Below are 16,739 nucleotides of genomic sequence, written 5' to 3'. Positions count from 1 at the left end.
CTGGTCCCTCAGAGCTGTGCCACAAAGTGGCAGGTCAATGGCACATGCCTGGCACATGTTCTAACAATGGTGTTATCCAATGATGAGAGAATCATACAGTTCAAGGGCAGTCACACTATTGATGTTCTTGGGACACTATTTCAAACAGAGGTCTCTTATTTCAGAGACTTGTAATGCAATAGGACATTGCAGACTAGGTTCAGTTTTGGGTTTAGCTGGGACTTTTTCCTCTCCCCATTGCATACCCAACAGAAAAAAAGGTCATATGGCAACTGAGGCAAAGCTTGCTTATGTGACTGGAAAGATGCTTAATATTTTCTGAGTGATTTGAATTGAAATGTTTATTTCATTTCCATATGTAAATTTATGATTTTGCATGTTCAGGTCTACTACAGACACAGAAAAGAGAATTTTACTGTTACGAGCAACATGTTAACACTAGAGCCTCTGAGCATCTCCTGCTATGTTTTTGATGGAGCAGTTTCAGCAGGTTCACCCTAACTTCTTCCTTAATAATTGAAACCTCTTGAATATTCTTCTAAAGATAACCATCCTGAGGACATGAGTTGCTCAAGCTTTTATTAATCAGACCTGGAACTTTATCCCTTAATGTAACAGAAGTACTATACACACCTTGGTTTGTCTGGGGCGAACATGGAGGAAGTTTCCCAAGTCTTTATCCATTCATGAGTAGCCTGATCTATTTCTGCACTAAGTAGCCTTTGATAGCTATAGCTAGTGAGTCAACCTTCATAAATACCCTGAGGTGAAGTTCTGAATATGCTAAGAAACCACTCTGCCTCCATGTCCTGAAGTACGGACAGAAGGATCTCGCCCAAGTCTGGGTTCTCTTCCATTGTGGCCAGTTGCAGTATGCTTGGCCACATCCCTTGTGGAGCAGAGGAGGGCTCCAACAGCTACAGCTTCATTTGCTGATGATGAGCTGAATAACCCCAGACAAGAGAAAACTAAACCCTGATGATAGTCAGGCTTTGCAATTAATTTTAAGCTGGGTACTAGAAATGGCCATTTTTTACCATACCACGCCCCCTTTTGGAGGGCTGCCCTCAGGAGGTGAGTTGGCCCAGGTTCTGCTTCCTGGGATGCTGATCCTCTGGAGAGGTTCAGGGCTGGCTGGGGCTGAATCAAGAGCCCAAGCTGTTGTCAGTCCTGTTAACTCTTCCAAAATGCATGACTCTACTTGAGGGGAATAATGCCTCCACCTGCATAAAAGTAGCTGAAAGATCACCCAGTTTAAAATCTCACAGTTTAAAATCCAGGTGACTTTTCCAGCCTAACCACTAAGGATTTTCACCCTTGGTATTGGAATTAAAGATCTAAGGACCCTGTCTTGACAAGCCTGATTGTCCTCTTTGCACAGAAATGGCAGAAAGTCAATATTGCACTCCCCACAAATTTTATACTCCATGTACTCCTCACACAACTGCCCCATCAGTTTGTTTCACTTCTGACCAGGAGGGACTAACTATAGGGCTAAAAAGGGAGTTTACTGTACAGGCTAATGAAATATATCAAAGCCATCCTTCCCTGTACACCTTTCAGCTCAGGAAAAGGCTGAGGGTTTCAAATAGCTTTATACAGATTGGCAAATACTGTCTGAGCTAACATTAGTCTGAGCAGTGCTGACCCTACCTGTAACAGGATTCAAAGGTATTTCAAGATTGTCATAGTGCTTCTAAGAAGAAAAATAAATTCTATCTATCTATCTATCTATCTATCTATCTATCTATCTATCTATCTATCTATCTATCTATCTATCTATCTCTATCTCTCTCTATATATATATATAAACAGGTAACATTATTCTTTCACAGGCTAATTATTTGTGCAATGTTTTGACAAACCAATGTATATTTAATTAAACTGACATTGAATTCTTAGCATCATTGCCTTCAATATCCAATTATCACTCTGTCCTACATTGTTATTCTGAGTGTCTTTAGCTCCACACAGAACACGCTCCCCCCACCCCAAGCCTCCAATTTGCTTTCCAGGTAGCCAGCTGTGGGCTTCATCTCCTTAAAAAAAAACAAACCCAAACCCCAAACATTTTTACTTTGGGAACTAGACATACAGCAAATTTAGGCTAGTTTGTCATGGGCTGCTTTCCACATCAGTATCAACAACTTTACAAGACATCTCTGTAACTTTTCTGTGCTGTGCATCAACATAAGTGTTCTAAAGGGAGAGTCCTAGCCTGGGAAGCTAGCAAATGCCCAAGAGAAGACACTAAGAGGACTAAGGTACGTTCTCTTCCCTCCACTCATTCCCTGTGATAGCTAGACTTTCCCCCAAATGATCCAGCAAATAATATGACAGGATTGTAAATTTCTGAGCTATCTTCAGTTTTTAAGAAAATCTCTCTTGCAGCACTGGAAATCTGATGTCTGTGTTATCAAAAAGGTTCTAGCTGGGCAATGATCTGAGCTGGAGCCACCTGATCTGACCTTGACTTTACTGGAGTTTTCAGGGTAGCTGAACACTTCAACCACTTTTAAATCGCTGCAGGAAGAGTGTTGTTCCTATTCCAATACTCTGGGCACACAGATGATATTTGAACCACTGATATGTTTTCCTGTACAGAAATATCCCAAGCCAGTATCTCAAAAGAAAAGTCATCAAGAATGTACTGTTGTTTTATCAGTAATTACTTTTGGTTTTCTGAACTGATCTTTGTAATTCATCCCCTTTAAACCTGAAGATGCATTAAATCACAGCAGGAAGAAAAGAATTCTAGTGCTTCCTTTCCTGTTAGGAATTTATCTCCATCATGATCCAGGTATATTTAAGACCCTATGTAAATCCTATTGCAGCTATATCATTCCTCTGTATGCTTATCTGGACATACACACACCTGACTAATCAGCTTCTCTTTCTCTCCTAATCTGTTTTTTTCTTTAATGCTAACTAAATTTTGTTCACTGCATGTTAACTATTGAGTCAGGGAATACTCTGAATGATCAGGCTGCCTTGGATAAATAGTAATGTCTAAACACTCTCTCACTGACTTTCAATGATGCAGTATGAAGTTAACAGAGAATTATTCTCATTTCTACATTGATGCTGTCCAAGAATGCTGTCATTTCTCTTGTGTCCTGATTAGGAGGGCAGTGTTTCATTCTCAAAACAATTATCCAGCAGATTTCCATCCATCTACCTCCTTCTTCCTTCCTTAGTTTTCTTTTGTTCACAAAAATAATACACTTCTTTCTTTTAAGGATGTATGAAACTGTGCATCCTATTATAAGTCTTTGGGAGGAGGCTGAGCTACAAAGAGTGTGTTGCAGGGAATAAGATGCATTTGTATACATTGACAAACTCAGAATCCTTATAAAATAAAATAAAATCCAATCTAAAATAAAGAGGCTGACATTCTATTTTTTTTTTAACAAACATATCTGATTTCAGTTCCCTTTTCCCTTGCTAAACTTAAGCTTAATTGTTTCACAATGGCAATATTAATTTATCTTGCTTACCTGCTTCCCCGTGGCCAGAAATAAGATATTCCAAGAACACAATCAGCATGATGCCTTTATGCTGCATGGCTGTCAGTAAAATATCTGTCCTCAGTGAAGCAAAAAAAGAGCTGCAGTAATCTACAGGTTTGGTGCTGGCATGGCTTTTCTGTATTTTCTTTCTTTCTGCTCACCTTCCTCACAGTGGAGGGGTCAAGGCTGCCGTCTCATTCTTCTTCTCCAGAGGTGTTTGGGTTTTTTTCTTTTCAGGGCTCAGCTGCCTTCTGGGTGTCACCCGTCCATTGCTTCCAATAAATAAATAAATAACAAGGATTTTCTATGTCTTTACCCCTTTCCATGCAGCGGGCCGGGGACATTCACATCCCTGATGCCGTCCCGGGAACGCACCATCGAGGGTTGGTGCGAGGCGGAGAGCTCTGTGCTGGCCGGTCCTTTGCGGTTGCTCGGATGCTATTTCGAAACTTTCATTGCTGCTCCCTGCTTTTGGTGGAGCTTCGTTTTGGCTTTGCCTGGCTTGCCCCTGGCAACCTTCCCTGTCCCCCCTCCCCCCCCACCCCACCCCCGCCCCTCCTAGCCCCTCCCGCAGCCTGCAGCTAACTGGGGTGGCGATGGGGTCCGGGCAGCGGGAGCCCTGCTTTGTTGGGAGGGTTACCTTAGGACCTCCTTTCCATTTGCTCCCTGCAGCAGAGGGTCATAAGAAGAGCAGAGTTGGCTCTTCTCCCTGAGCGATGATGAGAAGCAAGTGCTTTCTTGGCTCTTCTCTCTTTTTATTTTGATTTGTTTTATTTTCTTACGTTTCCCTCCTCCCTCCGCTGTCACGGAAGCCTCTTCTCCCCCACTGCCGAGGGACTGGCTTCACACAGCGAGCGCCGGGGGACAAGAGTGAAAACCAAACCCAAAGCCAGCCCGCCGGTGCCCGTGCCTGGGCAGTCCCCTCCCGCCATCCCCGCTGCTGGATGTGGGGCTGCGGCTGACGGGGAGGGGCTGCAAGCTAATCTGCGGGGCTGGGGGTTCAGTGCCCAGTGCCCAGGCATGAGAGGAAAAAAGAGGAGGGGGGGCTGGAGGATCCTTCCTCCCTCTCGCTATACAGCACGGGTGAGGGCTTGGGGAGTCCTTCCCGCCTGAGGACTTGCTCGTTGTCAAGTTTTGTCTCTGTGTCCCTTTCAGTCTCCTGCACATCTCTCAGTCCTAACAGGGCAGTTCTCCTGTCTGGCTACAGAGGGGATTATTGAAACACAGGATCCCCTGCCTGGGTTTTATATGTGATATTTTAAAATATATATTTTTTTTTCCAAGAGTGGAGGACGAGGACGAGTCTGTTCCGCACCTCCTTGTCGCATAGGCTAGTCCTTGCTGCGCTCAGATGCAGGCATTGGTTTCCAGCCGCATCTTCTCCTCCAGGAGCCGGTGCCTGTGTGTCTGTGTGTGTCCGGCCGTACGTGCGTATGCAGGGCGGGGGCAGCGCGCAGCCCGGCCGGTGCCGGCTGTCCCTGCAGCACCCTCTGCCAGCCCTCCCTGCGCATGACACCTGCCCTGCAGCAGGGCACTGCCCAGCGCCCCGGGGGGCGCAAACCCGCCCCCGCACCAACAAGGCAGCCACCGGGGCGGCTCTGGGGCTTTCAGGTACGGCTCACACGGCGCACACGCACAGGGTTTATTCTGTAATAACAGGCACGAGCTGGAGCAAGCCAGGCAGTGAGCTGACTGGTGACTTCCCAGAGAAGTTGAGTTGTCTGCTCTGGCACCACTGACACACTTGCCTGCCCCAGCCAACGCTGGGCAGGACCCTGAAGTCGGATTTGCTCAGTGAACTCCAACACAAAGCTCTCAGGAACATAAAGAGGCTCCATCGTGTAGCTATCACGGGGTGAAAGCCGAAATAATTTTAATCTGGGGAGTCACGTCCACCCCTGCCAGCTTCATTCTCTTTTTCATGAGTTTTCACAGCAATATGCTGCCACTAACTTCTGCTCGATGTCACAGAGGGAAGCAGTTCAATGGGAATCCAAACGTGGACAAGGTTATTCTAGTGCCCATGTCTGTGCAGGGTCAGACCTTAGAGGGATTTTGAGCATGTGGCTCATACAAAGAAGACACGGAAATATTTATTTCCTTTTGAGGTCTTTATGTAAACCAGGGTTATTTAGCTAAGTTTTGGGGTATAATTTTCTTACTTTCATTTTTCCCCCTGCTTTTTGTTTTGTTTTGTTTTGTTTTGTCTGTTTAATAAGAAAACCCAACAGAAAAATTTAAAACCATTTTTCTTCTCCTTTTTGTCTTTGCCTTTTGTTTGAAAAACAGCTAAAACACTGTATAACTACAAACCAAAATTCTCCTTCCATAAATGACAGTTCATATTCTTCAGAGGGTTTGAGTCTGATGTGCACTCAGCCCCCCCGGGATATTCTGAGTTCTTTCAACTCAAGCATCTTCTGTGGGAGCTGGGGATGTGCAGCATGTCCTGGAGCTAAAGCCAATGTGACATTAATGAGATGCTGTCATTTAGTAATTGTGCTTTGTTGTCATTGTTTGTTGATTGCTGCCTTTGTGCCTTTTTCTATTCCTAGGTTTTAGGCTCATTCCTACCTGAAATGTTTCTCCCAGTTAATTTCACCAGGCTTAAACTGTGCACTTGAGAAATTTCCTGGGTCACAATTTGTGGCTCCATGAATGTAATAAAAGAGAAGAGGCTCCTATATAATTTAATCAACTAAAAATGGAGAGCAAAGTTCATGTTGCACTGCAAGTGGAAAATCAAAGCTAAGTATATTAATTAATTTGAGATGTCTGCATGGTAGTACCCTAAGACTTTCTATTTGTTCTTGACTGTAGGGTATAAAAGTGACTTAGAACTGGAAGCCTCAATTCTTCCTCCCAATTATTGCCTATCTTGAGAAAACCACTACCAATGCAATGACTAACTTTCCAGTGTAATGCTACCAACATCTATTCATGACTGTGAACTGAGAGGAACTGAAGGGGGAAATTTTGGTGTTATCATTGACAGCTGCTGTTGTCTAGAAGACAAATTGATGAGATCTGAGGAACAGCCCTTAGCTAGAGGTGTCAGAGAATGCCCATCTTGGTTGAACAGTGTGTATGAACAGTGACATAAGTGAAAACAGTTAACTTCAGTTAGGAGGTTCATACTCCAGACCATGACTCTCTCTGGGACAGTGGGGGAATCAGGTGATTTGGAAAGTGACTGCATTTGCTCGAGTGGCTTAGCACAGTACCAGCTGCCAAAGCAGTCAGAGAATAAACAGTAAAACTGTGAATCATTTATTTTTGGGGGAGGAGGGAAGAGCCAATGAGATGGCACAGTGGGAGAAGGTGTGTCACCTGTGCCATGCCCTCTCTGCTTGACAGACCTCTTTGCAAAAGCCAGGACAGGCTGTCCTCTTTGAGATCACCCTGGACTGGTGCTACATCTGAATTGCTTTGAATCTTGCTCTCTTGCACCCTTCGTTCCCCTTTCCTTGTACCTCTCCAGTTTGCCTTGCTTTTCCTCCTCTTATTTCCTTAGCAGCTATGACCAGCCTCAAGGAAATCTGTGGTGGCCTTCCTCTACACCCCTTACCTGAAAACAGAGGTCGGAGGAAAGGAATACCCCATGCACCTGTGAGAACCCCTAATCTGACTGCTCAGGAGAAAAAGGTAACACAGGGGTTCACAGGGCCTCACTTTTCAGATAATGTAGCTCAAGGCAGCAGAGCTGCCTGCCTCAAATGCTTTTCTGAGTGTGCACCTGACTTTGTGGCAGAGATATCTCCCTTGTGTTAAAATTTCTGTGGGTAATGAGAACAAGTATTGGAAACTCTTCTGCTTGCTTGCTTTCTTCCTCCCCCAGAGATGAGCAGGTTGATGTGAGAGAGCTTTGCTGCACAACAGCTTCTGTGACTTTAAATGGCTAAATAAAAGGCATTAGACATCAATGCTGTCAATCCAACATTGTCCCTTGGAGACGAAATTATGAATGCTGCTGCAGAAACATTGCATATGTATAGGAGGGAAAGCTAATGCCTCAAAACAATAAACATCAAATGTGGTGAACCAGCATCATTGTACAAGCTACACATCTGTCTATCTGCATTAAAAAAATCCAAAGATAATTTATTTTAACCAGTAGTGTGAGCATCCTGGAATTTAGGAGAGGTTGTAGGGAGTTGAGTTAATTATTTGCCTTCAGTTGTGTAATTCTTCTCCTGCCTCTTTTTGTTTGAACAGTCTGTGTATGCACTAAAGTAATCATTGCATTATTTCACGGTAGGGACTTCTCTTTTTTTAAAACCAGCAACAGAAAATAACGGTCAAAGGGTGGGGATCCTTAGGAATTTGTGTGGGAGAGGATAACATGGGTTTCTTACTTTGAAAGTCTGTGCTTCATCAGACGTAACATCACTTATAATGTGACATTCTGGTCAGAACATAGAAGTTCCTTCCCCACTAACAAGTTGCATGCGACTTCCTTGCCTTCGTGGGAGTTCCCCACTGGCATCAGCAGCCAAATTCTTTCAAAGTCCACTTCCACAAGCTGAGAAGAGCCTAGTCAAAGGGTAGAAACAGGAACAGCTGTGAGAGGATTTACAAAGAGAATTTACATCAATGTCAGGAGCATTCATCGCTGAGGCCATCCTGTTTGTGCCTGGGACAGCTCAGACACATGGAAGTGTGGCTGCTAAGTGTGCAGAAGTGGGCTGTGGTGATAGCTCTGAAGATAAAGGAGTGAGGAGTGACCTTCAGTGCTTGTCAGAACATTGCCAATCATCTCCATTTTATTCCTTGCCTATGCTAAATCACTTTTCCCCGGAAGTCTCCTATAGCATGAAGTAGTCCATGTTGCAGGAGAGGAGATGGTATCTCTCAAAAAGATGCCAAGCCTTATTAGGGAGAGAAAGATAATGACAGCCCACTCCTTATATGGCAACTGGAATATTTGCCTGACTTCTTTACATGTTGCAGGAAGATGGCAGCAAACTGGGGTTTCTGGCCTCAGTCTACTGTCTAACATCCTGCCCTCATCACTCCTTACCTACCACATGTGATAAGAGTCATGCTAGCTGAGTTTTTCATTAGATTGTTAAAGATTTAAAAGCTTCCTTTCTGATTTATTTTATTCTCAATTCTCTGCCTTAAACTCTTAGCAGTGTTAGAGGCTCAGCTGGTATTTATTTTATATCTGAAAGGTCAAATCTCTTTTTTTAAGAGGTGTTCCATGCTTAGAAAAGCATGTAGACAGAAAGGTTGTCTGTCTACAAGTTATTTTTTATGTCTTGAGACAGGTTTCCACATTGTGTTGACAGTGTGTAATGCTAAGCACATTGCAAGCCTTGTCTTTATATATGACCCTGCTCATTTTCTGACTGAAGTGCTCAGAGGAAGCTTTGGCAGATATGAAGTTAAAAATGCTCTGCTGATTTCCTCAGGATTTGTACCTCTCTTTTTATGCCTTCATTCCAATTTTAGCCCTTTCTACAATAGCAGACCCTAGCGCCGCCAATGTTTTATTTTCTTGGGCCTCTTTTTGTGGTTATAATAGAAATCCTGTGAGTTCTGTGTGTTGCTGAGGGGATACACAATTCTTCCTATCATACCAGCTTTAATCTTTTTGGATAAATCAAGCCATTTCTCAGAACTGATTCTGTTTATATATTTCCTGAGTTCTCTTCCTTCAGCATTCTTTGCCTGAGGCCTGAAACTGCCACATCTTCTCCCGGTCCCTCCACAGCTCAGCAAACCCAAGATTTCTGTTTCTCAGCATCTGTATCTTAATGTAAATCTCCTACAAAGAAGCCACCCCTCAAAACTTATGTGGATGTTGCATGTTCAATACTCATTGGCATTCCAGTAAAGATGGAGAAAGTTAGGAAGAAGTTGCACTGAGTGTTGCTCAGAATCAGAAAAAAATGGTATGTCTCCAAACATGCAGCAGTTCCCTTATTCATCCCCAAGCCAAGTCCTCCGGCTGCCCCAGCATGATCATCTGTGACCTGATTGCAGCATCATTTGTCTCAGTCATAGGGCTCTGAAGTCAGTAGCAGACCTTGGTGACCTTGACAAGCCTTACTTGAGATCTCCACCCATGTCCTCTGTGCATAGGCCTCAGGGCTTCATTTAAGCTCAGTCCTGGGACATCAGTCTCAGTTACGTGGGAGATGTTAGTCTCTAGTTGTTCTGCAAGGGGTCCCTGTGGGCAGCCACAGACCTCACTGATCTGATCCCAAATCCGTGGGCTGACTTGCCCCTATAAACCTTCCTTATGATGTCTGGACCCTATCTCTCTTGTAGTAACTATTTCCAGACCTCATCCTGACTCCCACTTCTAGCTGCACATCTTTAAGCTCTTGCCTGCTGACTTGGGTTCCTGGTGGAACCTGGCTGCCTTCCCTGACTGACCTGCTCGCCATCCTCAGGTAGTATGAGGCTGGACTCTGGTTGGGGAGGTATCTGTGCTGCTGCTGGCTGTCACCCTGCTTGGCCATCCAGATATGAGGCCACTTTTTAAAGTTTGTATGTGGCTTGGGAACTTGTTAGTGCCTATTTTGGAACTTTGGAACAGTCACAGCAGTCAGAAGTCAACATGTTTGCTTCCCTATTGAGCTGATCTAAACTAGGACTTGGCAGGAGGAATAGTATATGAAACATCACAGTATCACAGTATCGCCAAGGTTGGAAGAGACCTCGAGGATCATCGAGTCCAACCTGTCACCACAGACCTCATGACTAGACCATGGCACCAAGTGCCACGTCCAATCTCCTCTTGAACACCTTGAGGGATGGTGACTCCACCACCTCTCCAGGCAGCCCATTCCAATGACTAATGACTCTCTCAGTGAAGAACTTTCTCCTCACCTTGAGCCTAAACTTCCCCTGATGCAGCTTGAGACTGTGTCCCCTTGTTCTGGTGCTGGTTGCCTGGGAGAAGAGACCAACCCCTTCCTGGCTACAACTGCTTTTACAGTTGCTGTTTAGAGAATAGTGTCACCAAAGATTCTGAGCCTGGATATTATCAAGCAGAAGATGACAGGTAATAGGTGATCATGATGGGGATGACAGGAATACTGCAACATGACTTGGCTCTAAGATGATTAAGGGAACAAGCAACACCTCCACAGCAAAAGGGACAGAACTAAGAACAAAACCATTGCAGAGTTAAGCCATGTAGAGTTAGTTGTAGAGTTAACTGTTGTAGAGTTAATTCCTCTTCTCATGTTTCCCTTACCCTCACTAAACAGAAAGACTGCAAATCTTAGTCCTTGAGTGTCTCTTAAATTGAAAGTCTCAGTTTTGGTAGAAAATGAGTGACATCCCTCCTGAAGAGGCATTGGCTCTTCAAAAAGCACCAATTAACAGAGGCTGGTGGACATGATTTCTCAAGGGAATCCCCCAACAAAGATTTTACAGCTGATCAATTGGAGCAGGATTTTATGGGTTCTTTCAACTACATTTTGCTGACAATGAGAGATTTAAATCTTGATTAAGTAGCAGCAGGATCATGTTTTACTGTATAAATACCAGTGAATAAGGAAACAAAAAAGAAGGGAAAAAAAACACAGGGCACCTAATAGGGATTAGAGGTTTAACACAATAATCAAATGTTAGATCCAGCTGGGAGATACAAGAGGAAGACTTTTCATGCAATGCTTGTATTACACTCAGCTGAACTGAATCAGTAACTCAGCACACAGTAACTCAGAGCACATTGAGCAATTGATTTTTATGGTTTATTTAGACACTAACGAGCTCTGAACTTGATTTTTTGGAGGTGTTGAGCACATGCAGCTTAACATTCTGTGAGTGGAAGTTATGAACAGGAAGAACACCTACATATTGAGTGCACAATGTCTAATATTCAGAATGCAATGTGTCAGATATAAGTAAGTTAATCCTTCTTAAAGGTGAGAGTAATGTTTTATTTGGTGCTTTAACTAAATGCAATAGTCTTCAGTTTATGGCTGAATCATAAACATGAAAACTTATTCCTGATACACCTGACAACTGCCCTTTCATAAAACATTCAGGCTCCATCCAAGCATTTTAAGTTCTCTGTTTCAGAATCTCATATATTTGAATTCTTATAACTTAATTCTAGACTACTTTTTTTTATGGTTAATTCACACCTATTTATTCCTCTTCCAGCATTTCCATGAAGCTCCTTCCTGCTTTGACATTTGTCCTGCAGTGAGACAGCAATCAAATGTCACCTTTGTTCAGTTAAGCTAAATAGGACATAGCCTTAGTCCTCTTTCATAAGATCAGGTCTCTATTGTCTGCGCATCCAAGGTGCCCTTCCCACCCTTCATGTAACATCCAAGTTCATGTTTCATTAATGTTTGCATCATCAAAATTCAGGCTTCTGATGTGTAACATCAATAGGATAAGGCTTAACCTAAGTGAATTTACTGGAAAACCCAAACAGATTTTTCTTACTTGTATTATTAGGGCAAAGAGAAATCTTTGTCCACAACTTTCATTGCAATACAGGTAATGTATTGATCAAAGACTGGGTGATCCTTGCTCCACTGGAAGTTCTCTGTGGGCAAGCAGAATCCCAAATTTGGCAATCTTTTCCTCTTGATTTTGTTTTTGCAAGGGGCTTAGGCAATTTTATTCCTTAGAAATTTCTTAGATCCCTAACCCACTGTAATGGTTGTGTGTTTTGACTTTGAAAATCCCAGTGTGGTTTTTCATGGCATGGGTACAGCCAGGATTTTTGTGTTTATTGATTACATGCCCTTGAAAAATAACTGGAGAAGATAAGGTTGGTGTTTGAAGACGGAAATTCCTCATCATGTAGATAGGTTTTACTCCTTGTAATTATCTATTTGGAATGGCAAATCTGATTTACAGGGTTTTACTGGACTGCTCCTCAGCTAGCATAAATCAGTAGAGTTTCACTGATCTGAAAGGGTCTGACCTGTGTGTCTGTTCAGTAGCCTGTATGCTGAGAAGAACCTCTCTGTATGGGGCATTTTTGGATTTAGAGATGGTGTTCTTTTGGTGTGATTTCAGTGTATGTGAGACCAGCGTGCCCAGGTGAAGGGATTGGGGAGCACCAGCTGTAAGAGCCAGACCACAGCCATGTTGAATGATGAGGTTTGTTTCAGGATTTCTTACCAGAATGGATAGTTCTAGCTGCCTTTGTTCTAGATACTAGACATCTGCACTGTAGCCCACTCCTTCAATTTCTGCAGAAGATACTTACTTCCATAACACTTTGAAGTGACAATAGCAGGTGTCACATTGGGAATAGAATAGAATAGAATAGAATAGAATAGAATAGAATAGAATAGAATAGAATAGACCAGACCAGGTTGGAAGAGACCTTCAAGATCGTCGTGAGAGTGGAGGTCTTCTTGCTGTCCCTCTTGGCTTGACCAAATACTGAGAATTCAATTATCTCGTGGTCACTGGACCCTAAACACCCTCCGACCACCACATCACCCACCAGCCCTTCCTTGTTGGTGAAGAGGAGGTCAAGCATAGCCTTGCCCCTGGTAGGCTCACGCAGCACCTGGGATAAGAAGCTGTCCTCCATGCACTCTAAGAACCTCCTAGACTGTCTCCTCTCTGCTGTGTTGAGATCCCAGCAGATGTCAGGCAGGTTGAAGTCACCCATGAGAACAAGGTCAGGCAATCCTGAGACAGCCCTAAGCTGCCTATAGAATGACTCATCAACATCTTCCTCCTGGTTGGGTGGTCTCTAACAGACTCCAACCAGGGTGTCTGCCCTGCCGGTCTTCCCTCTAATTCTTACCCACAAGCACTGAACCCGATCGTCCCTAATCTCCATCTCAATGGCATCTAGTGCCTCCCTGATGTACAGGGCCACCCCTCCACCCCTTCTTCCTTGCCTGTCTCTCCTGAAGAGCCTGTAGCCATTAATTGCAGCGCTCCAGTCATGTGAGTCATCCCACCACGTCTCTGTGATGGCAACTACATCATAACTTTCCTGCTGCAGCAAGGCTTCCAGCTCCTCTTGTTTGTTACCCATGCTTTGTGCATTAGTGTACATGCACTGCAGCTGGGCTGTTGGTCTCACCTCTGACTCTATCTTATCACCCCCAGACTCCTGCCTGAGGAGACTAGTTTCAGCCCCTTCCCCCTTCAAAACTAGTTTAAAGTCCTGTCAATGAGACCTGCCAATTCCCTTCCCAGAATCTTTTTACCTTTGGGGGACAGGCCATTCTCGTATACTGTGACCTTTCCCCTCCTCTGGGACAGATGTACTCCATCTGTTGCCAGCTGACCTGGTGCAGTAGAAAGTTCTATCCTTGCTATACTTGGCCCTCTCTATGACTGGGCTATACTGGTTGCTTTGTAAACTATTATCAGATTTGGAAGCAAGCTTGATCCCTTTTTGTCCTTTCCCCAGCTATTAAAAATCAGCCTAATGAAGCTGTAAGATTCCATCTGACTTGTGAATCTCTTCAATTAAAAGTCACTTGGATAGTGTTGTCATTTGCCACAGAACTTACGAGATCTTTTAGCATCTTTGCATGAAATTGGCTTTTTAAAGACTACAAAACCTTTATTCTCATTATGGTTTTAATCAGATGGAGCATGGAATACAGAGACATGACTTAACAGACTGTTACTGTTACTGAAGATAGTGATATATTTATGGTTTCTCTCATCCAAATGGACATACTGTACTTTGCAAATCATGGGTAATGTCTTTGAAGGCAATAGAGACTATAAGCCACATAGCATCATCTGCAGAATTTAACTCAGTGCCTGGTAATCACTTTGGCTAATTTGGAAGTGATACATGTAGCATCAATAAAATGTAAACCACCACCCTCTGCAATACATTAGGATGCTAAATGTAGTGAATCTTTAAAAAATATTATCCCAAGGGTATGTTCATCTGGAAGTATGTCAAAAACGTAACTTGGGGTTTGGATCTCTCTTTTGAATGGAAAGTACAGTAGAGTTGTCAGGGTCTCTAGAGTTCAAGGTCTCAGCCTAAGGATTTCTGTACAGTGTTTTCCTTGGTAGTCAGTGCCCTCTAGCATTGTGAGAAGGAATTAATGTCTTACAAAATATCCAAGGTCCCTTCATGCAGATTTTTGGGGGTGGAAAGAGGAGGGTGACTCATGTACAGCAAGTGGAAACACTTCCAAATGAAAGCAAGAATGGATCACCCCTGGGGTGAGCTTAGCTTTTTTAATTGTGTCATCCTTGTGATAGGTTAGGTAGGCTTCCAGCTGAATCTGATTAAAGTTCAGGGCCACTCATTTACCTCCATTCTCTTCTGTTTCTCTTGGATTTTTGGCAGCTGGCTTTGCGCAATGCCTTGCGTTATTTCCCTCCTGAAATACAAAAGAAGCTGGCACCGGAATTTGCTGAAGAGCTGAGGCTGTATGGCCATATTTATATGTACAGATTCTGCCCAGATATTGAGATGAGGTAAGGACTGCATGGTACACCATTGCATTTGACTGCCATTTGCTTACTAGCTTTCACCTGTGGCACTGACCTTTAAATAGTGGCATTGCTGTGTCCTAATTAACCTCATGTAGAACTTGTGTTATTACATATCAATGAAGTGCATCATCCAAATAAAGTGGGTGATCTGTTTGTCATCAGAGAGCAATGGTTTCATTTCCAGTGAATGATGCTGTCTTCAGGAGAATCCTGTGGGAGTATCAGGGAGACATTGTGACCTCTTTGGGATAGGCTGTGGCAGGACCAAGGCAGTCTCGATGCTGGAAAACTCAGCATCACTGAACATGAGGAAAGGAACAAGCAAAGTTGTGTGCTTGGTAATGTCAGTTTTACCATGCAGAGATCCCAAATGCTCTGACCCATGGCAGGTTCTTAGTTTCTAGGAGCCAGTCATTATTCAGAGACCTCTGATATCAACCTAGACAGAAAACTTGAACTTTATAGCCCTGAGCTGTTGCAAGTCAAGCCTCAGCTGAAGCAAGAGGTAAGATCAGATGAGTCAATGGCTTAGAAACTGCTAGGAGTGTCTGGTTGATTCTCAGCCTCATAGACAAGGCTTTGTGAGCTTAAAGGAAAGTCAGTATATTCTTCCATCACTGGAACCTGTGTATGACCCTGGGGTTTTAATATGCTGTGCCTGTTGTTCTTGGAGAATCACTTCATTCTAGGGCTGATGGGGCTAGTGTCTGTGAAGCAGAATGGTTTTAGAGAAGGCTGCCAGGGGCTAGCCACTATTTTCAGACTGATTCCTCTCTCGCATCCAGCCTGGACCTGGTTAATGTCCACACAGGAAAATGAATAAAGCAAGCAACTAGAAAGCACTGATTTCCACAGACACTCATTTTGTACTGTCCATGCCAATCTGAATCCAGTTTTTGTGGAATTTAGCTAAGGGGAAGACATCTGAAAGACTATCTGAAAGATATTGCAGAGCTAGACATCAGAGGACCCTAGCTCCAAACTACAAATGAGGACACTTTGCACTTAGGCTTGGATAAGAGAGCACAACAGCTTGTTTCCAGCACTGGCATCAGTGATTCTTTGATAGTGACTCTCTTGTGTTCTTTGCAACCATTTCACTGATCATTCTTTCAAATAGACTTTTACAGTTCCAGCTTAAGAAAATGCCTTTTGTTCTCTTTAGTCTGATAGTATTTGGATTTTTCTTTTGGTCCTGTATGTCCTAGGGAGCACAGTCCAAGCTGATTCTGTTGCTTTCAACACCCATGCTCAGCTGATAGCTGAACTTTGAGTTTCTTCTATTCTAAGCAAGATTATGTAGAAATATCTCCTTCTGATGAATTGATATAATTCCAGAGAAATCCTCTTATCACTTCAGTCTTAGCAAAGCAGAAAACACTAAAAGTATTGTGGAAAAACTCAAATGCTTTCTCTCCTGGTTTGGCAATGACTATAAGGCATTTCTTTAAGTATCCTTTTGTAAAAAGCTAGGGAAAAAGTGCATATGATCAAGAGAGAAGCCCATTCACTAAATCTATAGACTATACATTCCAGATCTTGGCTTGTGAGCTGATCAGTAGATGTCCAATTGTATTTTCTTTTTCTTTTTTTGTAGTTCTTCTTCTTAGCCTAACCTTTTCAGTGTAACTGTTTTCTCTGTACAAAGCAAGTGTCCAGCCACTGAAGCTCCAGTAAATGGAAGATCATTTAGAAACCATGCCAAGTGTGCCTAATATCCGTAATGGTGATGTTGCTTATAGAATAGGAAAGATTTCTTTCAGTATCATAACCTGGAGACCTCGGCATAATTGTACCAACTCTTATGCAAAC

At 43.3% G+C, this 16,739-nt stretch overlaps 2 protein-coding genes across 3 annotated transcripts in view; one reads left to right on the top strand and one right to left on the bottom strand.

The window, feature by feature from the left end:
- Positions 1 to 4,023, bottom strand: part of LOC137449039 (netrin-4-like) — a 52,423-nt gene extending 48,400 nt beyond the window's left edge. The window contains exon 1 of the mRNA XM_068154111.1: positions 3,498 to 4,023. Coding sequence (XP_068010212.1) covers positions 3,498 to 3,564 — 67 coding nt within the window. The 5' untranslated portion in view covers positions 3,565 to 4,023. The remainder of the gene's footprint in view (positions 1 to 3,497) is intronic.
- A 2,870-nt stretch (positions 4,024 to 6,893) lies between these two features.
- UROC1 (urocanate hydratase 1) overlaps positions 6,894 to 16,739 on the top strand; it is a 42,158-nt gene continuing 32,312 nt past the window's right edge. Inside the window, exons 1-3 of one of the 2 annotated variants that reach the window (XM_068154110.1) lie at positions 7,097 to 7,154; positions 12,510 to 12,593; positions 14,779 to 14,909. In XM_068154110.1, the coding sequence (XP_068010211.1) occupies positions 12,579 to 12,593; positions 14,779 to 14,909 (146 nt within the window). In that variant the 5' untranslated portion in view covers positions 7,097 to 7,154; positions 12,510 to 12,578. Of the gene's footprint in view, positions 7,155 to 12,509; positions 12,594 to 14,778; positions 14,910 to 16,739 lie in introns of both variants that reach the window. The other variant, XM_068154109.1, reaches the window with a different exon arrangement.

The sequence above is a fragment of the Melanerpes formicivorus genome, unplaced genomic scaffold, assembly GCF_026170545.1.
Source record: "Melanerpes formicivorus ecotype bairdi unplaced genomic scaffold, bMelFor1.0.p_v2 SCAF_28, whole genome shotgun sequence".
Lineage (NCBI taxonomy): Eukaryota > Metazoa > Chordata > Aves > Piciformes > Picidae > Melanerpes > Melanerpes formicivorus.
Note: the sequence above shows the minus strand (reverse complement) of the source record. Positions and strands in the feature narration are given on the sequence as shown.